The sequence below is a fragment of the Mirounga leonina genome, unplaced genomic scaffold (genome assembly GCF_011800145.1).
Source record: "Mirounga leonina isolate KUSES-001 unplaced genomic scaffold, KU_Mleo_1.0 Mir_91, whole genome shotgun sequence".
NCBI lineage: Eukaryota > Metazoa > Chordata > Mammalia > Carnivora > Phocidae > Mirounga > Mirounga leonina.
Window position 1 is genome coordinate 27522559 of NW_023270839.1, and position 23023 is coordinate 27545581.

General features: G+C 40.3%; 1 protein-coding gene and 1 long non-coding RNA gene across 2 annotated transcripts in view; both read left to right on the forward strand.

Annotated features, from left to right (window-relative positions):
- Nucleotides 1–23023, forward strand: part of LOC118003565 (tropomodulin-3-like) — a 68999-nt gene that overhangs the window by 22922 nt on the left and 23054 nt on the right. Inside the window, exons 2-3 of the mRNA XM_034994613.1 lie at nt 9475–9674; nt 15696–15852. Coding sequence (XP_034850504.1) covers nt 9549–9674; nt 15696–15852 — 283 coding nt within the window. The 5' untranslated portion in view covers nt 9475–9548. The remainder of the gene's footprint in view (nt 1–9474; nt 9675–15695; nt 15853–23023) is intronic.
- On the forward strand, nt 19566–21138 carry LOC118003389. Its single transcript, XR_004677328.1, has 2 exons — nt 19566–19941; nt 20103–21138. It is a non-coding gene; the product is annotated as an uncharacterized LOC118003389 (long non-coding RNA).

Below are 23023 nucleotides of genomic sequence, written 5' to 3' on the forward strand. Positions count from 1 at the left end.
GAAATTGCTGTGTTATTATGGGACAAGTATGTTTAGTTCTAGTAGATACTGCCAGATTGTTCTCCAAAGTGGTTGAATCCATTTGCATTCCACTAGCAACTTATGAGAGTTTCCTTTGCTTCACGTCCTTGTCAACACTTGGCATTGTCATCATTTTTTAGTTTAGTCATTCTGGGTGTGTGTGTGTGAGTGTGTGTGTGTGCGTGTTTATTTTTAAAAAGGCAGATTTGGGGGACATCTGGCTGGCTCAGGGGAATATGGGACTCTTGATTTTGGGGTCATGAATTTGAGCTCCATATTGGATGTGAAGACTACTTAAATAAATACAACTTAAAAAAAAAGGCAAATTTTGAATAACCTAGGCCTAGGAATTTAACATGAAAAACTTAAGAATATGGAGTGAGCCATATTAATCGAGGGTTAAGTTTCCTATTAATGTTTAGTGTAAAAAAGAGAGAAGCATTTCTTGATTTTCTTTCTTTTTTTTAGGGTTTTTTTTTTTAAGATTTTATTTATTTGAGAGAGCGCATGAGCGAGCACAAGTGGGGGGAGCGGCAGAGGGAGAGGGAGAGGGAGAAGCAGACTCCCCACTGAGCAGGGGAGCCCGACATGGGGCTCGATTCTGGGACTCCGGGATCATGACCTGAGCCCAAGGCAGACACTCAACTGATTGAGCCACCCAGGCTCCCCTTGATTTTTTTATTTCTTAAATAGCTTCCTAATTTAGGAAGATCTGGTCCCGGAAGAACCATCCTAAAACAAAGTTACTGTCATATAAAGTTAAGAGCTAAGTGTTTCAGTAATCTTGGATGACACCGGTTAACTTTTTTTTTTTTTTAAGATTTTATTTATTTATTTGAGAGAGAGCATGAACAAGAGAGCACAAGCAGGGAGAGCAGCAGAGGGAGAGGGAGAAGCAGGCTCCCCCCTGAGCAGGGAGCCTGATGTGGGGCTCAATCCCAGGAACCTGACTGAGCCACCCATGCACCTGGACTCCAGGTTAACCTATATGGCTTTCGTAAGTTTACTGTTAGCATTGAAATTAATTATATTGGCTATTTTTTATTACTTAGCATGTGCCACAATCTGTTCTCTGTTGAGGATTCAGGAGTGAACAAAACAAAGTCTTTGCTTGAATATAACTTAGATTTTAGTGACAGGATACAGACATTGATTCAATAATTATGTAATGTCAGGTAATACAGAGGGAAATACGGGGTAAGAAGAGGTTTTCTCGTGCAGCACTGGGGGGGGTCTGTGGGATTCATTTTTTATATATAATAAACAGAGAAGACTTCTCTAGTTAGTTGACATTTAAGCAGAGACCTTAAGGAAGTGAGGGAGTAGGTTATTTAGCTGTGTTAGGGAAGAGTGTGTTAGGCAGAAGGAACATTAAGTGCAAAGGCCCTAAGGCAAGCATGTGCCCAGTTTGTTGGAAGAAGAGCAAGAACATCATGTGCTGTAAGCAAGGGGTAGAATGGTTGGAAATAAGTTGGGGCTTGCAGGGAGATCATGTAGGGCCCTCTGGACCATTTGGCTTTTATTCTCATTGAGATGAGAAGCCATTAGAAGATTGTGAGCAGTGGAATTAATGCGATCTGACTATATCACACAAAAACCTGTGCATGAATGTTTACTGACACTTTATTTGTAATAGTCAAGAAATGGAATCATTCCTGATGGTTTTCAACATCTAAATGGTTAAACAATAGTACGTACATACCATGGAATACAATAAAAAGAAATGAACTATTGATACAGCAACTTGAATGAATGTCTAGAGATTTATGTTTAATGATGTCATTTCTTAAAGTTGCATATTATATGATCCTATATATATATATATAACACTTTTGAAACAAAATTTTAGAAATAGAAGCAGATCAGTAGTTGGCCAGGGGTTGGAGAAGGAGGCAAGTGTGGTTATAAAAGGGCAACACGAGGACCTCTTGTGTGGAAACTATTCAATATCTTCACTGTGGTGGTGGATATACAAACCTACAAGGTGATAACATTGTATGGACCTCTCCATACCCCACAAACACACATGAGTACCAGTAAAACTGGGGGCATCAAAATAAGATCAGCAGACTGTATAAATGTCAGTATGGTGGTGTATTATAGTTTTGCAAAATGTTACCACTTGGGGGGTACTGGACAGAGTGTACAGAGATCCCTCTGTATTATTTCTTACATGTGAATCTATAATTATCACAATAAAAACTTCAGTTAAAAAGAACAAGATAGGGGCGCCTGGGTGGCTCAGATGGTTAAGCATCTGCCTTCGGCTCAGGTCATGATCCCAGGGTCCTGGGATCGAGCCCCACATCAGGCTCCTGACTCAGCGGGGAGCCTGCTTCTCCTCCCTCTGCCTCTCTCCCTGCTCATGCTCTCTCTCTCCCTCTCTCTATCTCTGTGTCTCAAGTGAATAAATAAAATCTTTAAAAACAAAACAAAACAAAAAACAAGATAGTTCTGGCACCTTTGCAGAAGATAGACTATAAACTGTATGGGCATTAGAGTGGGAATGTGGTCCCCAGGTAGGAGGCTATTGTATAGGCATGTAAGAAATGATGATGACTTGAGCCAGTGGAGGCAATGGAGGTAGTATGACGTGATGTTTTCAAGTTAGAGCCAACAGGATTTGCTTGATGGATCAGATGTAAGAATGTGAGAGTAGTCAAAGTGAACACCAAGATTTTTGGCCCAGCCAACTAAAAGAATGGAGTTGCCATTTATTAAAAGGTAAAAAATATAGTTAGAGCAGGTATAGGGAAGAAAATTGGAAATATTTCTAACTCTGGCATTCAGGGGAGAGATCCAGATTGAAGATAGATGTACGTAGGCTGGTAAGTATAGCAGTGGGAGCTTAGATGTCTGTCCTTTTATGATTGTTTCTACAGTCTCAGTGAAATATTAGGATTAGGTCTTTGTGTGAGAGCGAGCGATAAGAAATATTAAAGGTTTGAGGGAGAAAAAGAGGCAAAATAGTCATATAAGAGAGTGGGAGAATGACTGGACTAGGGACATGCCATAGGATTACTAGGCAGTATTCTTTATAAATTTTAAATATGGCCGCTCAGTATGTGTGTTTTTCTCCCACTTGATCTGCCACCCTGTGCAGGGGAGGAGTAGGAAGAGAGTTTTAACCAGGGTTGGGGTTTTGCCAGAGGAGTTCAGAGACAGAGAGGATCAAAGTTGTTGAGAGTAGTGGATGGTACTATTATTGGTAATGATAAGGATTAGGTTACAACCATGGGATTGTAGGACTGAGGCAGGGCGGAGGACTGGACCATCAGAAGAGAGGTCAGAGACTAGGTGTTGGAGGGGTAGCTGTGCAGATCTTAACATCACTATGATTGCTGGATGCCAAATTCATGACCATCTCTTCTTTAGCAGTTTGACCCTAAGCATGGAAAATATTGAAATGACTATTTTGGGTTTTTTGTTTGTTTAAGATTTTATTTATTTATTTGAGAGAGAGAGAACACAAGCGGAGGGGAGGGGCAGAGGGAAAGAAGCAGACTCTGCTGAGCAGGGAGCCTGATGTAGGGCTTGATCCCAGGACCCCAGCCACCTAGGTGCCCCTAATGGAAAATATTGGAAAGAAAATAGAAGGAGTAATTGGGTAACATTTTTTAAAAATCATGACAAATTATTTGCTTGTTTCACTTTTTAGGTTTAGCTCTTTGCAAAAGATAATACCAGAAATGGTATTAACAAAGACATGTGCCTTAGTTTAGCATAAAAATGTATTAAAGGCCATAGCCAGCCATTGTTGTATTTAGTAATCTGCAGTTGGTTTGTTTGTTTAGTTCATTGGTTTATTGTTATTCAAAAATTGGTGCAAAAATTGTTCAAAAATTTGTTCAACAGTAGTCATATTAGACCAGTTCACAATGTGGATCTCAAAAGCCATTATGGAAATATTAACCAAGAAACTTTTTTTAAAACCAGACTGAGAAATAGAGGTGCTGTAGGGCCATATTAAGCTCTCAGAAAATATAGGTATGGGACAAAAAATTAATACTAAATACTAACTGAAATTAACATAGGACTCATCCCTTAGTGCATCTCTTGTTCTTACCCTTACAACCAATCTGTGCACAAGTCCTTTTAGCTTTGCTTCCAAAATATGTCACACATTTATCCACTTCTCTCCATCTCCACAGCTATAACCCTACAGCTATTGTTTCCCACCTAGATAGCAGAGTCCTAGACTGGGAGAGCTGGTAGGGACCTTTTGGTCCTGGCTCAAAAGTCAGAACAGTCTTTCTGAACCACTTACAGTAACCTTCCCAGCCCTCATCTCCCCCATAGCAAATTGTCCTGGGGTTTTTCCTCTAGTTTTTATTGTTATCTGATATTATCTTGTTCCTTTGTTTGTCATTTTTTGTCTGTATGCCAACTTCAAAATAAATTAGAGCAAGGAACTTGTCTGTGTTGTATACTATGTATGCCTGTTGTCTGGAACAAGTCAATTCCTCGTACAGAGGATGCTCAAAAATATTTGTTGAATGAACAGCACATATATTGGAAAACAAATATTCATCTGGGATCTTGAGAGAAAACTTTCTGATCTGGTAGGTCAGCTTGATTCAGTACCCAGGGGTCCTAGGAGAAGCCAGTGAGGAAAAGACACACAGTCTGGAGCCTAGTAGGCTGAAGAGTGAGGCTTGGTGCCTCCTGAGAAGGAAACTCATTTCTTTACCCAAAAAAAAGTCAAATTTTCATCAGGGTTTATATTTAATTCCAGAGCTCTGATGACTGACAATCAGATGTGTTCTGTTTTAACTGGGGAAGATTAGACAGTGGAGAACTCTGAATATCAAGCCAAAATGGGTTGACACTGAGGGAAGAGAAGGTGAGTAATGCAGAGGCTGCACAGGATTAACAGAAGTATCAAAGACTAATTATCAGTGCTTTTTTAATTGCAATAAGGAGAGTAGAGTTAGGGAGCAAGAGGGACACTAGATATCTGGGGGAGGAAGAGGGAACTACCAAAAAAGGGAAAGGGAGATGATATATGATCCAATTCAATCAAATTTGGCTTAATTACCTACCATCAGGTACTGTCCCTGGTGATGGCAACCCAGAAGGAATGAGATAGTAGGAGGGAATGTCTGCTCTTCAGGGGCTTACAGTGTCTAGCAAGGAAGACAGATGAATGAGGACTTCTAATACAGCGTTATTGTTGGTTTGACATGAGATAGGTATCTTTAGGAGTTGCTGGCCAGCCAGTCCATGCTTAGGATTTCACATGATGGTCCTCAGCTTTACTTTTATAGAGACCTGATCTCAGCACCAGTAGGTACCTAGTATCTTAAAAGTACATTGGTACATAAGCCAAAATACCAGTTTAGTAATTTACAGTGAGGAAAGCTGTGTGAATAGCCAAGTTTTAATGAGAAGATTACTTGGTGATCATGGAGAAGAATAAAGGAAGTAATTGGGTGATGTAAATGTAGAATGACATCAGGCTTTGGTTGCCTGATGCTTCTTCTCCTTACCAGCACTGTAATTGCAATGGAAGCAAGCCAGTCATATCTGCTGGTCAGGACACCATGCTTCCCTTGTGCTTCATGAACATGACCAGATCTTGCTTGATGACCCCCATTTTCTTACACCTGCATGCTTACTGACTTCTTTAGTTATGTTACCACCATTCAGTAGTAAATTATTCTGTCTGCTTCTTTGGGAGACCATCTCTTACCGTTGTTGATAAATATCAGTTATACCCTTAAGTTTTGAAGATACTTAGGTATAATCTGTGGTTAAAATGGAGGCATATACAAGGATAATGGCAACATAGATTAGGAACCATTAAGACCAACAATTAGCTAACAGCTAACCTGTTAGCAAGGATGAGCATCATGAATTGTCATGCACTGAATCTTCTAGGAATGTAAATTGATACAACCACTTTGAGAATAGTTTAACATTACCTAGTAAAGTTGAATATTACCATACCTTTTTCCCAGCCATTCCATTCCTAGGTTTCAATAACTTGGAGAAACTCTTGCACATGTATACCAGGAAATAGGTAACAAGATTGTTTATAGCAGAAAAACAGAGGGGAAAGACTACCAGTCACATGTTCATTTATACAATGAAATACTATACAAAAATGAAAGAAGTACAGCTTTAAGCATGAACTCAAAACAATGTTGAGTGAAAAGAGCAAGTCACCAAAAGATATATGCTATAGGAGTCCATTTGTATAAAGTGCAAAAAAAAGAACAAATCTAAATCTGTTAAGGACATGTACATGTAATGTAAAACTGTAGAGGAAAGCAAGAGAATGGTTAATTCAAAATGCAGTCCAGTAGCTACTTCACTGGGGGAAGGAGATGCAACTGGAAAGGGGAACGTGTGAGTCCTTGCAATTTTCTCTTTCTGAGGCTGGACAATGCATTCGTGGGTGTTCATTTTATTATTCTATAAGCCATACTATAAACAATCTTTGTGTGACAGAGTTTACTCTGAGATAAAGAGCAATCTGTTGGAGGAAGCTATTTAGTCAATTCCAAGGACTGTTGTGTTCCAAACCTATAGAACCTGGGTGACAGAACATTGCCTTAGCCTGTAATATCTCAGTCCTGTCATATTGTCCATTATAGTGCCTTACTGGTAGGATGACTATTGAATTTATGGCCTATACTGGAACACTTTTGAGAGTAAAGGGAGAGGATGCTCAAAATAATTAGTATTTTTTTTTTGAAATATTTGTTGACTAAGAGATTGGCTTTATTATATACTGTAAATCTCAAAAATAAGCTCTATCCAACCACATTAAAAACTTTTTTATAATGACTGCCTAAGCATTAAACAGCATACGCTAAATAATTACTCTTGGTATGTGTTCATATACTTTTATCAATTTCTTACCCTAATCTGTCTCAAATACCATGTCATTGGCATTTTTATGAAGGGACTGTTTTTTCCAAATGTTCCTCATTTTTATTTTTCCCCCTAAAATTGCCTACTACTTTCTTTAAAATTGCATTTGATGGCTAATATATTTGAAAGTGCTTATACCTTCTATTGAATCTTCTCTGCAGAGTGTATTTTTTTTTTTAAGATTTTATTTATTTATTTGAGAGAGAGAATGAGAGAGAGAGAGCATGAGAGGGGGGAGGGTCAGAGGGAGAAGCAGACTCCCTGCCAAGCAGGGAGCCCGATGCGGGACTTGATCCTGGGAGTCCAGGATCATGACTTGAGCCGAAGGCAGTCGCATAACCAACTGAGCCACCCAGGCGCCCCGAGTGTATTATTTTTAATTAGAAAATATACTCTGAAGATACTTCGTAAGCTTAGTATCTTAAAGTTGGAAGTATCAAGTGGAGATTTACCAAACTTAATAAAGACAACAATGATAATTGTTCAAAAAAAAAAAGAAAACCCTGTGGGGCGCCTGGGTGGCTCAGTCGTTAAGCATCTGCCTTCGGCTCAGGTCATGATCCCAGGGTCCTGGGATCGAGCCCCACATTGGGCTCCCTTCTCCACGGGAAGCCTGCTTCTCCTCCCACTCCCCCTGCTCGTGTTCCCACTCTCGCTGTGTCTCAATCTGTCAAATAAATAAATAAAATCTTTAAAAAACAAAACAAAACAAAACAAAAACCTGAAAAAATCCAGGGTAATTGCTAAACCAGATGAGATGCCAAGTAGAGCAGGTGGAAGCCAGACCTGTCTCGGGCAGTTACATAAAATGCCTGCAGTTTAACATCTGCATCAGTACAGTTCTGTTAATTTGCTTGTTATTGGACCCAGGTGGCTGCTAGTCAGGTCAGGAGCTGACAGACCCCTTTGGTGAACCTTCCTTTATTCTTAGGAGATGAAAACACGTAAAAGGATCCTAAACTGTTACTGGTTTGAGGAGGAAAATATATTTGTCTAAATATTAAGTTGGAAAAACTTGGGAGAAAGGAGTAGTAAAGGAAATCTATCCAGACTTTGAAGTACTGGGTGTTTTGCAGCCAAGAAAAATTGAGCCAAATCACTAAGTCTAAGGATTATTTCTTGTTCCCATTAGGAACATTTTATAAAACATATGATCCACGTTTACGGCTAGAACTTACAGAAATACTTTATTTTTACTTCGCACGTTTTGTGGGATTTATTCGAACTATCTTTTCCTATGGAACAGTTCTGCTGTACCTGGGAAGAGGCTGCTTGTTGAGCTTTACCTCATTTAGGAAAGATTCACACGGTGAAGAAAGGGCAAAGGTCTTTTCCTATAATGAGACCCTTGTGACCACCCTTGCCAGTCAGTGGGTGACATATCCCAGCATGGTTTGGAGTATTTTATGGAAACATTTTCAAAAAGCTGCATTTTTTCCTTTAAAAACACCTTTCCAAAAAATTTTTTGATGTACCTTTTCAAAACCATTTTTTTTTTCCAGTGGCACCTGGCCACTCCTCACTGGGGGAGTATATTAATATCCACCCTTATTGAATCAGAAAATAATGTTCTACACAATTTACAGTAAAACAAATGTATCTTTTTTTTTTTAAAGATTTTTTTTTTTTTTTAAGATTTTATTTATTTATTTGACACAGAGAGAGATAGCTAGAGCAGGAACACAAGCAGGGGGAGTGAGAGAGGGAGAGGCAGGCTTCCTGCTGAGCAGGGAGCCCGATGTGGGACTTGATCCCAGGACCCCAGGATCATGACCTGAGCCGAAGGCAGACGCTTAACGACTGAGCCACCCAGGCGCCCAAAACAAATGTATCTTAAACATAACGTGCTGAAGCAAAGTACTCTGGGAGCAAGAATTTGAAAGTCACTGATGGGAAAAATTTTATTTTGGCACACATGAGTTCTTTCCTCCTAAAACTCAATTATCAGAAATTCTAAAGTCTACCAAGTGGCTATTTTATAGATTGAATTTTATATTCTCTCCTCCCCCTATTTTTCGATTTTGTTTTTCATCAAGAAAAAATAAAAGGTAAGGACATTGAATGATCCATAGACAAGGGTAGTGTGTGATAGATGGCCAAAGAATATGACAGCTGGAAATTACATTTTTTTTTAAGATTTTATTTATTTTTCAACAGAGAGAGACAGCGAGAGAGGGAACACAAGCAGGGGGAGTGGGAGAGAGAGAAACAGGCTTCCTGCTGAGCAGGGAGCCCGATGTGGGACTCCCAGGACCCTGGGATCATGACCTGAGCTGAAGGCAGACGCTTGACGACTGAGCCACCCAGGCGCCCTTTTTTTTTTTTTAAGATTTTATTTATTTATTTGACAGACACAGCGGGAGAGGGAACACAAGCAGAGGGAGTGGGAAAGGGAGAAGCAGGCCCAATGCCGGGCTCGATCTGAGGACCCTGGGATCATGATCTGAGCCAGATGCTTAACGACTGAGCCACCCAGGCGCCCCATGGAAATTACATTTCACTCAACCTAATAATAGATCTAAGTAGGTGGAGATGACTTAATATTTGAAATGTGTGTGTTTGTTCTCTCTATAGCTTTAAGAAAAAGTAGAAATCACTCCTGACTGTACTGCATAGCAAAAATTAAGTGACTTCCTATACTGCAAATCATGGCACTATCATTCCGGAAGGACTTAGAAAAGTACAAGGACCTAGATGAAGATGAGCTCCTTGGGAATCTGTCAGAAACAGAACTGAAACAGCTGGAAACTGTTCTGGATGACCTTGACCCTGAGGTAGGTGGTAATGAAATAACTTTTCAAACCCTTTGAAACGAAGTAACTCCCTTTGAGCAGTTATCTTTCTCATGACTTTTCTCTGGCACTCCCTGCCCCTGCCATTCTCTCTTTATCCAAATGAACTTTTTGCCTCTTCTCAGTTCCCCCACTTCTGCCCCCATGGCTCCACTGACATGCCTGTTCTGAACTGTTTTCACCAAACCCTTATTCTCAAATTTCTGAAGTATATCCTGTAAGAAATTTTTTCTCGGGCCCCTGGGTGGCTCAGTCAGTTAAGCGTCTGCCTTCACCTCAGGTCATGATCCCAGGGTCCTGGCACTGAGTTCCGCATCAGGTTCCCTGCTCAGTAGGGAGTCTGCTTCTCCCTCCCCCTGCTCTTGTGCTCTTGTTTGCTCTCTCTCTCTCTCTCTCTCTCCCTCTCAAATAAATAAAATTAAAAAAATTTTTTTTCTCTGGGCAGGGAGGAACGTTTTTGGTATAATGAAGCTCTTTGATGTATGCCAACCTCTCTGTCTCTTCAGAGCTTCTGTACTATGATGGCCTTCAGAGCTTCTGTACTATGATGGCCCTCTACAAGGTTCTTTGTGACCTTAAATCTAATTGTTACCTTTCTTAAACATGTTGACCAAATTGAATAAGTTTCTAGTCATTAGTAGACTAGATCTAAGTACTCAGCAATACTGCAATCCATGTGGAACAGACCTGAATATACTATAAATGTTTTAATTTGCAGAGTGGGTGTTATTTGTCTTATAAATTACACAAGGCTAAGGTAGAGCCCCTTGACGCCTGAATTGTTATTCTCTGGTAGGTGGGGTGGGGAAGGGGTAGTCACTGACAGGAGAGAGCCCAAAGGTTATGGCTACTTAACCTGAAGGTAAGGGTTATTTGCTAGGCTTGTTTTTACTACATGTTTCTTTATGTTGAGACATTGATTTTTAGTGCCTTTTAAGAATTGAGGTAGAGTTTGTTTTATAAAATTGTTCTTGTTACTACAACACATTTATTTCTTGCTGGAATGTGTTTGAATTTTTATTGAGAATTATACTCCTTTTCTCAGCATTACTTCAGCACTTCAGTAATGTGTCTATACCATAGATCAAAACCCTTAATCGTAATTGTTATCACAAGGAAAAGTTTGCGGTGCTCATGAGTCTGGGGATAACTCAGGATAACAGTACTGATCATGTCACAGCAATATCTTCTACAGGCAGTTCACCCTATTAGACCTGTTTGAATCAAGTGGTTGTAGAACTGCAGGAACGGAAGAGCTCATCTAGCCCAGAGTTTCTTAACCTTGACACTATTGACATTTGTGGCTGGATAATTCTTTGTTATGGGGGTTATCCTGTGCGTTTAAGTTATTTAGTAGCATCCTGATCTCACTCACTACATGAGTTTAAAAATGGACCTGGGATTTTGTTTTAATTAGCGGTGGTAAGATTACAGACCTGGAGAAAGAGTTTAATACTTATGGTCCCCAAGAGCAGGAAGCACACAGGACCCCCTGGGAAAGCACCTGGGTTGGTCAGGAAGCAGAAGAAGCAAGGAGCAAGTGTGGCCCAGAACCTTTGTTGTGGCTTCTGAGGGAAGGAATGGGTAGGATAGGGTTGGCAAGTTTGAGCAAGTTTAGGGTTAGATAATTTGAGTAATTTCAGTGGGCTTTGGGCCATAGGAGTAGTCTCCAGTTGTCCAGCTACCTGGTTCTGGGTGATTTAGGGTGTGTGTGTGGGCGGGTGGGATATTGGCTTGGTGTGAGAGAGATAAAGGAAGTGGTTGGGGTTTGAGCTCTGGATTGGTTGGTTTTCATATGGAAAGCACACTGTTGGGTGTGTGAGGGAGAGTTGTTTGCTATCCCAGGAATTAGCTAGCCCCCCTGGAGAGGTAGTTCTTTCTAACATTAGCAAGGCTCCCAAATGGCAAAGCATCATGAAATACAAAAAATAAAAAACATGATTAATACTTCCTCTCCTGGGCGCCTGGGTGGCTCAGTTGTTTAAGCGACTGCCTTCAGCTCAGGTCATGATCCTGGAGTCCCTGGATCGAGTCCCGCATCGGGCTCCCTGCTTAGCGGGGAGTCTGCTTCTCCCTCTGACCCTCCCCCCTCTCATGTGCTCTCTCTCATTCTCTCTCTCTCAAATAAATAAATAAAATCTTAAAAAAAAAAAAAAATACTTCCTCTCCTTAGTTCTGACAACAAAAAGTATTTCCAGACATTGCCAGTTGTCCCCTATGGGAGCACCTCGTTTGAGAAACATTGAGCTAACACTTGCCCTCTGTTTTACAGATGGAAAACAAAAGTTAGGTGACTTGCCTCAATTACTACAATTAGGGAAAGAACTGAGACCGGATCCCTCACTGCCTCATTGCTCCCTGGCAAAGGCTGGTGGTCTTTCCGTTCAACTGCAGTGATGCCCCTATTAATTAACGCATGCACTATGCTATACGTCTAAAAGCTAATGGTTTATATTTTTCTCATTTGCAAAACCATGGCCTGCTTCTTGTATGGGGAGGCTTGAGTTCTAACTTCTGGATATATTTTGCCAGCTTCCCAACCCCAGTTGCAACTCCCCCAGCCTCAGATACTGTTAGTTGAGACTAGAAGAACAGTGATGTTTATTGACAGCATGCCACTTGTTAGGTAAAATTTGGGGGAAGAGTGCCAGTGAAAGATGAGGTGAGAAAAGAGAGCAAGGGTGGTAGTAGCTACTTCAGGCAGAGAAACACCTCTGTAACTTACAAAGTCTCAGAAGATAAGAGCAGGTAGAGGTTGTATATAGTTCCTTGTTATATTTTGGAGGGCTCTTTTACTTCCCTTATGCTGCATTCAGTGTATTTACTTGCCAACTTACTACTTTTCTCAGAACACCCATCTCTAAAGACAGCCAGCCAGCCGGCCTAGGCAAAAGCTATTTTCATTTCCAAGGCTTGGAATATATCATTACAACAAAATTCTGTGAGGGAGAAACATACACTTTTTAGTGGCAATCATTTTAATGAGATTTTACCTTTTTCTTAAGTAATTATGATCTCTTAACTTGACTAAAGTATACTTCTAATAAAGCATGGTTGATGCGTTTATAGCCTCCAAAGCCAGTTTCCTGTCATTTATTTTGTGTTCAGAAACTGTATTTAAGGAGCCAGGATTCCAGCTGACATGTCACTTAAAACTTACATGTTTTGGGGCGCCTGGGTGGCTCAGTCGTTACGCGTCTGCCTTCGGCTCAGGTCATGATCCCAGGGTCCTGGGATCCAGCCCCGCATAGGGCTCCGTGCTCGGCGGGAAGCCTGCTTCTCCCTCTCCCACTCCCCCTGCTTGTGTTCCCTCTCTCGCTGTCTCTCTCTCTGTCAAATAAATAAATAAAATCTCAAAAAAAAAAAACAACTTACATGTTTCTCATGGGCTTGAGCATGCACGGGAATAGTGCAAGTCCATCACTACCACCATGTAAGAGCAGTATGCATAATTGATGGTGATGGAAAGTAACTTTTATTAACTTGCCTTAATGAGCATTTTTCTTTAAAAGTATTCTCAGGGGTGCCTGAGACTTGGAAGCAAGGGCTAGTGTGGCTAGAATGGGGGAAGGTATATGAGGTGAGGTTAGAGTAACATGCCTTTTGGCTTGGGTCATGATCTTGGGGTCCTGGGATCGAGCCTTACATCAGGCTTCCTGTTCAGTGGGGAGTCTGCTTCTCCCTTTCCCTCTGCCCCTCCCCCCGTTTGTGCTCTCTTTCTTTCTCTCAAATAAATAAAATCTTTTAAAAAAATAAAAGTATTCTCAAATCTTTATTCAGTAAATATTTGGGGAGCAACCAATAGATTCTGGTGCTATGCTAGGCTTAGGAATACAAGAGTAAGCAAAACAAATGTGGTTTTTGCCCTCATGATGCAGGCTGGTAGGAGTGGGGAGAGGTAGGCATTAATCAAATAATCATGCCATATTAATATAAAAGCATATAATGGGAGGTCAGGAAAAAGCTTCCCTTGGGGGAATGGAGCTGCAGTCTTAAAAATGAGTAGTAAGGGGCACGTAGGTGGTTCAGTTGGTTAAGCATCTGCCTTTGGCTCAGGGCATGATCCCGTGGTCCTGGGACTGAGCTTTGCGTCAGGCACCCTGCTCAGCGGGCATCTGCTTATCCCTCTCCCTCTGACCTTCCCTCCTGCTGGTGCTCTTGCTCCCTCTCTTAAATGAATAAATAAAAAATCTTTTTAAAAAATGAGTAGCAAAAAATGGTGGACAGAGCATTCTAGAGAAGGCTTCTGGTAGAAAGAAGGTGTGACAAGCACAGGGAGGAGCAAGGGCTAGTGTGGCTAGAATGGGGGAAGGTATATGAGGTGAGGTTAGAGTAACATGGAGTGGGAGTGAGGGATGAGGAATATCAGACAGCTGATCTAGGGAGACCAGTTGAAAGCTCAGGTAATATTCCATGCCAGCCTGATCATAGCTTGGACCAAAGTAATGGGTGTTAGAGATAGAGGGAAGTAAACAGATGAATGAGTTTTTTAGGAAGTAAAAATGGGTAGAACTTGATGGTTCATTAGGAGTGGATTTTTCATGTGTAGCTCTCTATTTCAAAGTTGGTAGGTAGAAATCTTGTTTCTTTATTATGTTCCCATACACAATTTTGTGTTACAAAAACATTTTTAGTGCAGGGTTAGGAACAGACGTCCTTTGTGTTTCATATTTATAGGTGAGCTTTCTGTGTAATGCCTACCATTACACGAGGAGAACACAAAGGTGGATTTTATGAAAATTATTACGGATCTCAGCAAATGGCCACAGTTGAAGTACTATATTTTCTTTTTTTTTTTCTAATATTTTATTTATTTATTGGACAGAGAGAGACACAGCGAGAGAGGGAACACAAGCAGGGGGAGTGGGAGAGGGAGAAGTAGGCTTCCTGTGGAGCAGGGAGCCCGACGACGTGGGTCTTGATCCCAGGACCCTGGGATCATGACCTGAGCCGAAGGCAGATGCTTAACGACTGAGCCACTCAGGCGCCCCATGAAGTGCTATATTTTCTAGTTATAAAATGTACATTCCCTATAATTATCTATATAAGATCTCCCTTTATAATGAAAATTATAACATCCATGAGAATCAGCATTAATGCCAACTTTGGGATATGTTGTAAAAGACTGGCCCTTTTGTGTGACTTCTCGGGCTGTCTTCCATTTCCAAAGCAAAGGAATATCTAGGAATAGTGAGACAAAGCAGTATCACCACTTTGCCTTTCAATGAGCAAAAAGATGGAGCTCATGTGTTCTAATCACTGCTTGTTATTCCTGGACTTAGTAAAAATTCAGAAAATTCTCTTGTAAGAGAAAACTCTGATCCATTGCCTTCCCTCCTTCCCCACTCTCAGTCCCTCCAGGCACTCAGAAAGACTACCCAGGGGGAAACCCAGGGATCTAGCTCTTGCTCTGAGTACCTTGGTGGGCCTTGGTGCATGAGTAGCAGTGACAGTGGTTGCTGCAAATACATCCTAGTACGGATGTATGCATACGTGCATAAAGAAGTTGAACCTTTCACAGTGTGTTTAAACACAAGCAAGTGAACATTAATGCCCTGATATCTTACTGTACAGCATACATGTTTTTGTATGAAAAAGTCTTTACCCTGAAATAGAAATCATTATGAAGGAATACAATGTATATATCATTTAAAATTCTTTTGTAATAGAATTATTTTCTTTATATGCATATATGCTGAGCAGTTATTAATCATTAAGAAACTTTTTATTACCACCCAGGACATTTAAAAAGTAAAGGGTGTTTCCTTCTAGTAGAATACTTTCTGAGAAAATGTGTATATGCTTATTTTAATAATGTAATTGAATTCTATCTAATAAAGAAAAACTTTGTGTGGAACACTTTTACATTGCTGCCCTAAAATCCTCTAATGAAGTGTTTAATGTCTGTATCACATTCCGGTCTATAATTTTTCTTAAATCTGTGGAAGCATATAGTGTTGGCATTCTTGGCGATCATAATGGCTGATTCATTCTCTTTGGCAGAATGCCCTTCTGCCTGCAGGGTTCCGGCAGAAGAACCAGACGTCAAAGTCCGCCACAGGGCCATTTGATAGAGAACACCTCCTTTCATACCTGGAGAAGGAGGCATTGGAGCATAAGGACAGGGAAGACTACGTGCCCTACACTGGAGAAAAAAAAGGTAAACACAGAACTTTGAAGTCATTATTTGATAGCACTTGATTTTTCTTTTTATAGGTAGGGTAGGTCTGGAGAAAAAGTATTTTTAGAGATGCATCATTAGTAGCCTTAAAGATGGGACACTGTTGACTTAAAAGCTTGTTAGGTAATTTGGCACTTCATTTGCATTTTTCATCATCTTGGCCAATAAGTTCCTTTTTAATGATTTGTAAGTGAGGTTTTATAATACAGTGATTTTATGTAACACTCTAGTTCTCCACTGTAACAAATTTAAAAGTGTGTTGAGGTAAAAATTTTAAATTCACTAGTGTATTTCGGAATGCAAATGATGACAAAGCACTGCTCTGTTCTAACTCCTCTCTTTAAGGAGAAATGCCATAACATAATTCAGGCCATATTTTCAAAGACCCTTTTTAAAGGATATCATACAGGGGCGCCTGGGTGGCTCAGATGGTTAGGTGTCTGCCTTCTGCTCAGGTCATGATCTCAGGGTCCTGGGATCAGGCCCTGCATCAGGCTCCCTGCTTGGTGGGAAGCCTGCTTCTCCCTCTCCCTCTGCTGCTCCCCCTGCTTGTACTCTTTCACTCTCTCTGTCGAATAAATAAATAAAATCTTTAAAAATAATAAATAAAGGATATCATACAGCCTTCCTTAGTAATTCATAGCTATAATCATCAATGCTTCATAACCATTATTTTCAGGAAAGTTGTCTAGTCCAGGTCCCTCCCACTGCAGAGTTGGACCTTAGGTAAATTGAGTGAAGACTCAGTACAGCTATATATCTTAAAGTTCTCTATATAACACAACGTGAAGTAGGTTAAGTTTCTCAGCTTTCAGTCCAGGTTGGCCTGAGAAGCCACAGTGTACTTGCGCTCTTGTTGAGGGTATAGAACCCTTGGGGATGGTGGCAGCAATTGCAAGATCTGAAGGTGAGCTTTTCCAGGCACTTAGTAATCCAGACGGGAAGAACAGTGAGAGCATAGTGCTTTCTCCGAGTTAGGCTTTAGTTTTTTACTTAGGAAGGAAACCCTTCTCAAGAATTTGGCCATGGCTCTGTCACGTGGCTACCCCTTAGTGGCAAGGGAGGCTGGAAAATTCATTTTAGCATTCTAGCCTCTGTAATAGCAGAAGACTAGCAAATGACTTTTGAGTAGGTAATTCATGAGGTCTACATTAAGCCTTTTAAAAAATTATCTGTCATCCCCAACTCCTCTGCTCTTCACTAGACCCCACGTTCCCCTTATTGCTAGTTCAGCATCACTACCATAGTTACTTGTATTAGAGTTCCCCAGAGAAACAGAAACAGAACCAAAAGGCTGTGTGTTGGGGAGAGGGTGAGATTTATTGTAAGGAATTGGCTCATGTGATTATGGAGGCTTATTAAGTCCAAAATCTGTAGGATGGGCCAGCAGGCTGGAGAACTAGAGAGGAGTTGCAGTTCAAGTCCAAAGGCAGTCTGCCAGCAGAATTCCTTCTTACTCAGAGGAGATCTGTCTTTGTTCTGTTAAGGCCTTCAGCTGATTGGATGAGGCCCACCACATATGGCTTTACTCAAAGTCCACTGATTTAAATGTCAATCTCATCTAAAAAACACCTTCCCAGAAACACCCAGAATAATATTTGACCAATTATCTGGGCACCATACCCAGCCAAATTGGCTCATAAAGTTAACCATGATACTACTGTTCAAGATGGGAATGTCTTGTCCCTCAGATGTTTAGGGCCAGAAAAAGGATTGAAAACCAGTGCATAGGTTTGAAGTGTGGGGAATCACATAGTTGAGCAAAAGCATCAGTTCCTTTGTGTTTCACATAGAAACAACTACTGGTTATGTTTTCATCTGAGCAGCCATACCTGTGTTGTTACACAGTGTTTATAGCTTAAGTCCTGTTTATATAGGAAAACATAATTTTATGAGAATAAATATTGATCACCTTTAACTATTGTGTATGTTTCAAGTAAACTGAAGAGGTATAATTAGGAAGAAGAATGGAGGTAGAAGCAGAGGGAGAGATGTGAGAAAAAGATGGCAGGAAAAAATGTGGAATTTGAGGACAAGAAGAGAAAATAAGAGATGTGAAAGAGCCAAGTTTGTCCTGAGCTGACCCACGAAGCTTCCCAGTATGCTCTTGTTTCATAATCTCCAGTTGCCTAGGGAAAGATCTTGGTGGATTAGAGGAAGTAGGAAAGAAGGTAGAGAAGAATTGTGGAAAACAAGAAAATATTAGAGGGGAGAAATTATAGGGGCGAGGAATATGAGGGACAAGGAAAAAAAAAAACACTGTATCTTCAATTGGAGTGTAATAACTTCTGTTTCCTTTTATAACTTTTTAAAATTTTATCTTATTTCTTAGACTTTGGATGGGTATGAAATAAACAAATAGTTGAGTTAAGAAGCAGGTAATTTTGCATTCATAATCAGTGGGGTTTTTTTTTTTTAAGATTTTATTTTTGAGAGAGAACGTGCTTGTACGCACTCCGGTGTGTGTGCTCGCACATGTAGGGGGAGAGGGAGAAATTCAAGCAGACTCCCCACTGGCTCAGAATCCGAGGCAGGGCTCGATCTCACGACCCTGAGATCATGACCTGAGCCAAAAGCAAGAGTCAGACACCTAATCAACTGAGCCACCCAGGTGCCCCTTAGTGGCTTTCTTTTTATAATACATTCAGTATTTTGGGGGCACCTGGGTGGCTCATTCAGTTAAACGTCTGACTTCGGCTCATGTCATGATCTCAGGGTCCTGGGATTGAGTCTGCAAACTGGCACATCCAGATCCAGATTCTTATGATCAAGGGGCTCCATAATTGCCTCCTGTTTTCTCTTCAATTCCAGTTCAGGTCCTGACTTTTCTTTTGAAGCTTCTTCCACAGGCCCCTTCTGACTTTACTCTCCATATACTCTTTGAGGTCAGTCAAATCCATAACCATTCCTGTAACAGGATCAATCTCTCCATGCACTGTCACCAAACTTTATAATTGTGCCATGGCCATTTAGATTGTTGCATTTCCCAAACAGTTTCAAGTTTTCTTCATTACTCAGAGATTTGCTGTGGAGTCGGTGGGTCGCACTGAAGGAGATGAGGCAGGACACTCGCTCCCGGGGGTGACTGCCGCCACACTCATCTCCTTGCCTCCTGGCTTAGCTGGCGGTGGGAGTCTAAATGTCTCTTATATGGACCTCTAAAAAGTGGTTTACTCTGGCACCGAAGCTGGTATTTGAAATGGGCTGCTTAAGTTAATAATGCAGGTGCTGGTGTCTCCTTTTGAGACTGGTCACTGCATCTTTTGAACAATTCACTTATTACTCCTTTGGGGTACAGAGTTAGCCAGATGAGTCGTTCATCACTCACTTTAAGACCTCGTTTTATGGGAAACTTTCCCTGGATAACCGTATCCAGGAAATGAATATTCCTTTCCCTCTAACATTTTTGTATGTAATTTACATAGTATCGGATACTAGTGTTAATTGTTCTAGAATCATATACTATGAGGCTCTGTTATTAGTTTCTGTTTGTTTAGGATTGGTAAGTCCTCTTGACAAATTGACCATTTGTCATTATAAAGTGATCTTCTTTACCCCTGGTAAAATATTCTTTACTCTGAAATCTGCACTAATATTAATACAGCCAATCTTACTTTTCATTAGTGCTAGGATGGTGTATCTTTTCTCTTGTCCCATCAGTTCTTTGTTCTCTTTTCACTCCTTTTTTTTATCTTCCATGTCTCTTAACTTTTTGGACCTATGGAATATAATTATAATAACTTTTAATATCCTTACCTGCTAATTTTACATCTGCCATTGCTCAGTTATGATGGATTATTTTTTCTTCCTTATGGATCAAATTTTCCTGCTTCTTACCATACTGGTCATTTTTTTTTTTTTGATTCAGACATGAATTTTAATTTGCTGGGTGCTGGGTATTTTGGTATCCCTGTAAATATTCTTGAGTTTCATCCTGGAACATGATTAAGTTACTTGGAAACAGTTTGATTTTTAGGGTCTTGTTTTTAAGATTTGCTCGGTGGGACTGGAGCAGCGTTCATTCTAGAGCTAATTTTTTCTCCACTACTGGGGCAAGACCCTTCTGAGGTCCCTCTGCAGAGCCCTGTGATTTATGAGGTTTTACAGTCTGGCTGCTGGGAACAGGTCTTCCTCCCAGCCCTGCATGAGCACAGGCACTATTATCTGGCATCTTCCCAGGTGTGTTTTCCTTGGCCCCAGGTAGTTCCTCACACATGCGCTCTGCTGAGGATGGAAAGGCAGCCCTCTGCAGATCTCCAGATCTCTATCTCTGCAGCTCTCTCCTCTCTGGTATTCTGTCCTGCAGATGCCAGCTGCTTTGGTCTTTCTGTCAGCTCTGTCTCCTCAGTTCAGAACATTCCCCAGGCCTTGCCTGGGTTCCTGCTCCCTTGTGCTGCAGCTGGACACTTTCTCTAGGCAGGAAGTTGAGCGGTCAGAGGGCTCACTTTGTTTCTCATGTCTCAGGGATCACTGTCCTTAGTTGCCTGATGATTATTAGTGTCTCGAAAACTTCTTTTATATATTTTGTCCATTTTGGGGTTTCAGGCGTGTGGGTAAATCCTGTCTTTATTATTTCACTTTGGCCAGAAGTCTTCAGAATCCTCTCTCCGCAAAGTTAAGATCTCCTATTTTCCTTGCAGTGTCTTTCTAGCTCATTATCTAGTATACACAAACTCACTAAGCATTTGTTGAATAAATGAGCATTTATTGGTGATCATACTGCAATATTGAGGAGCTATTGTGTCACTGGGTGAAAACAAAAATGCCTTTCCAGGATCCATTCATTCTTTAGTTTGGTTGATTGGAAGTTGGTGTGCATCTGGTCCAAAGGCATATCCCAAAGCCCCTCGGAGATTAAAGTGGCCTCATTGCCATGTTTCTGTTCTGGAACAGGTAGCTTATAAACCAACAAACAGCAAAATTAGCTAGGGCCTTTCACCTCTGTAGAAATGAAATAAATAAGAGCCATCTCTGTTTCTTGTTATTACACTTTTTATATGCTCAGCAAGGCTGCAAGCTATGACTAAGATAAACTTTTTTTTTTTTTTTTTTTGACTAAGATAACTTTAACATTTGTGGTAGCTGTAACTTGCTATCATAGCAAAAGAGATGAGGACTAGTAAAGAAAGGGTCTGGCAATGAAATTGTTAACATGGTTAACAGTATCTCTTACTGATTTTGTGACAATAACAAGGGTCTTGGCAAGATTTTCCCTTTTTTTCCCTCTTGGCACAAACAGTTTGGCTCAGTGCCATGCATATAAATTGCTATTATATGAATTCTTATCTTGGTTTCTTTTATTTCCTTAACTGTCATTGGTAGTTGCGTAAACATTACTGAATTATTTTAACATTCTTAGCAACCAAGAGCCATAGCCCTGTTTTTGTTTGTTTTGTTCCATTTGGGGGGTGAGGGGCATGTCCTGTCATACTTGTCTGATTTTTTTCCTGATCCTAGTCATTGTTTACTTTCTTATTTTGCTTCAATATAAAGAATTGTAATTTCAGTTTTTAAAAAATTCCAGTTTTGGACTTTGCTATGTTAAACAAGGAAATTAGTCATTTAGATTGAATGCTGTCTACTGAAGGACAAAAATGAACAGTTACTTCCTCAGACGTTATGTTATTTCAAATAAATGCGGTATATTAAAAGTTATAAGTTAGGGCTTTTTGACCATATTTCAAGGAGAGGGAAAGTAAAATTAGATTAGTCCAGGATAACTCATCCTAGTCTTTTCAGAACTCTAATCATAGAGATTAGTGGTTATCAATTTGAGTAGGTAATTATCAGAATCATCTAGGGAGCTTTTTCAAAAATAATCCATGCCTAGCCTATTTTCATTCCCTGAGTTTAAGAACTACTGATAAAGATAGTTGGGACTATATGGTTTTCAGTCTTCTTGGTTTGTTAGTTTGTTTTGGAAAACTCCATCTCTGTCTCTGTCTGTCACACACACATAATGCAAGAAATTCCAGGGGAAATAAGAATAAAGAATTAATGTGTATCTGTTATGTTTATTATATACCAATTCCTTTATATATGTTAAATCATTTTACCAGAATGAGATGGAGATTTCTTTAAAGAAATAATCCATGTTTTGAAAAAACACCGAAGAATCAAAATGATCATAATAAAGTAGAATACTGGTAAGTTTAATTGAAACTGAAAGGCAACCTACTGAATAGAAGATATTTGCAAATGACATATCTGATGAAGGGTTAATATCCAAAATACATAAAGAACTCAAACATCTCAATACCCCAAAACCAAACAATTAAAAAATGGGCAGAAGACATGAACAGACATTTCTCCAAAGGAGACATTCAAATGGCCAACAGACACATGAAAACATGCTCATCAGCACTTCATCATCAGGGAAATGCAAGTCAAAACTACAATGAAATACCACTCATACCTGTCAGCATGGCTAAAATCAAAAACAGAAGAAACAACAAGTGTTGGAGAGAATGTGGAGAAAAAGGAACCCTCTTGCACTGGTGGTGGGAATGCAAACTGGTGCAGCCACAGTGGAAAACAGTATGGGGGTTCCTCAAAAAGTTAAAAATAGAGGGGCGCCTGGGTGGCTCAGTTGGTTAAGCGTCTGCCTTTAGCTCGGGTCATGATCCCAGGTTCCTGGGATCGAGCCCCGTGTTGGCTCCCTTCTCGGCAGGGACCCTGCGTCTCCCTTACCCCGCCTTGTACTCTCTCTCTCTCAAATAAATAAATAAAATCTTAAAAAAAAAAAAAAAGTTAAAAATAGAACTACCCTACAGTCCAGCAATCACACTACCGGGTATTTACCCAAAAATGACAAAAACAAAGGGATACATGCACCCTTATGTTTATAGCAGCATTATTTACAATAGCTCAAGTGTTCATCAATAGATGAATGGATAAAAAAGATGTCTCACACACACACATACACACACACACACGCATGAATGTTACTTAGCCATAAAAAAGAATGGTATCTTGTCATTTGCAATGACTTGGATGGAGCTAGAGAGTATAATGCTAAGTGAAATAAGTCATACAAAGACAAATACCATATGATTTCACTCATATATGGAATTTAACAAACAGAACAATTGAGCAAAGAGGAAAAAAAACATAAACCAAGAAACAGACTCTTAACTATAGAGAACAAACT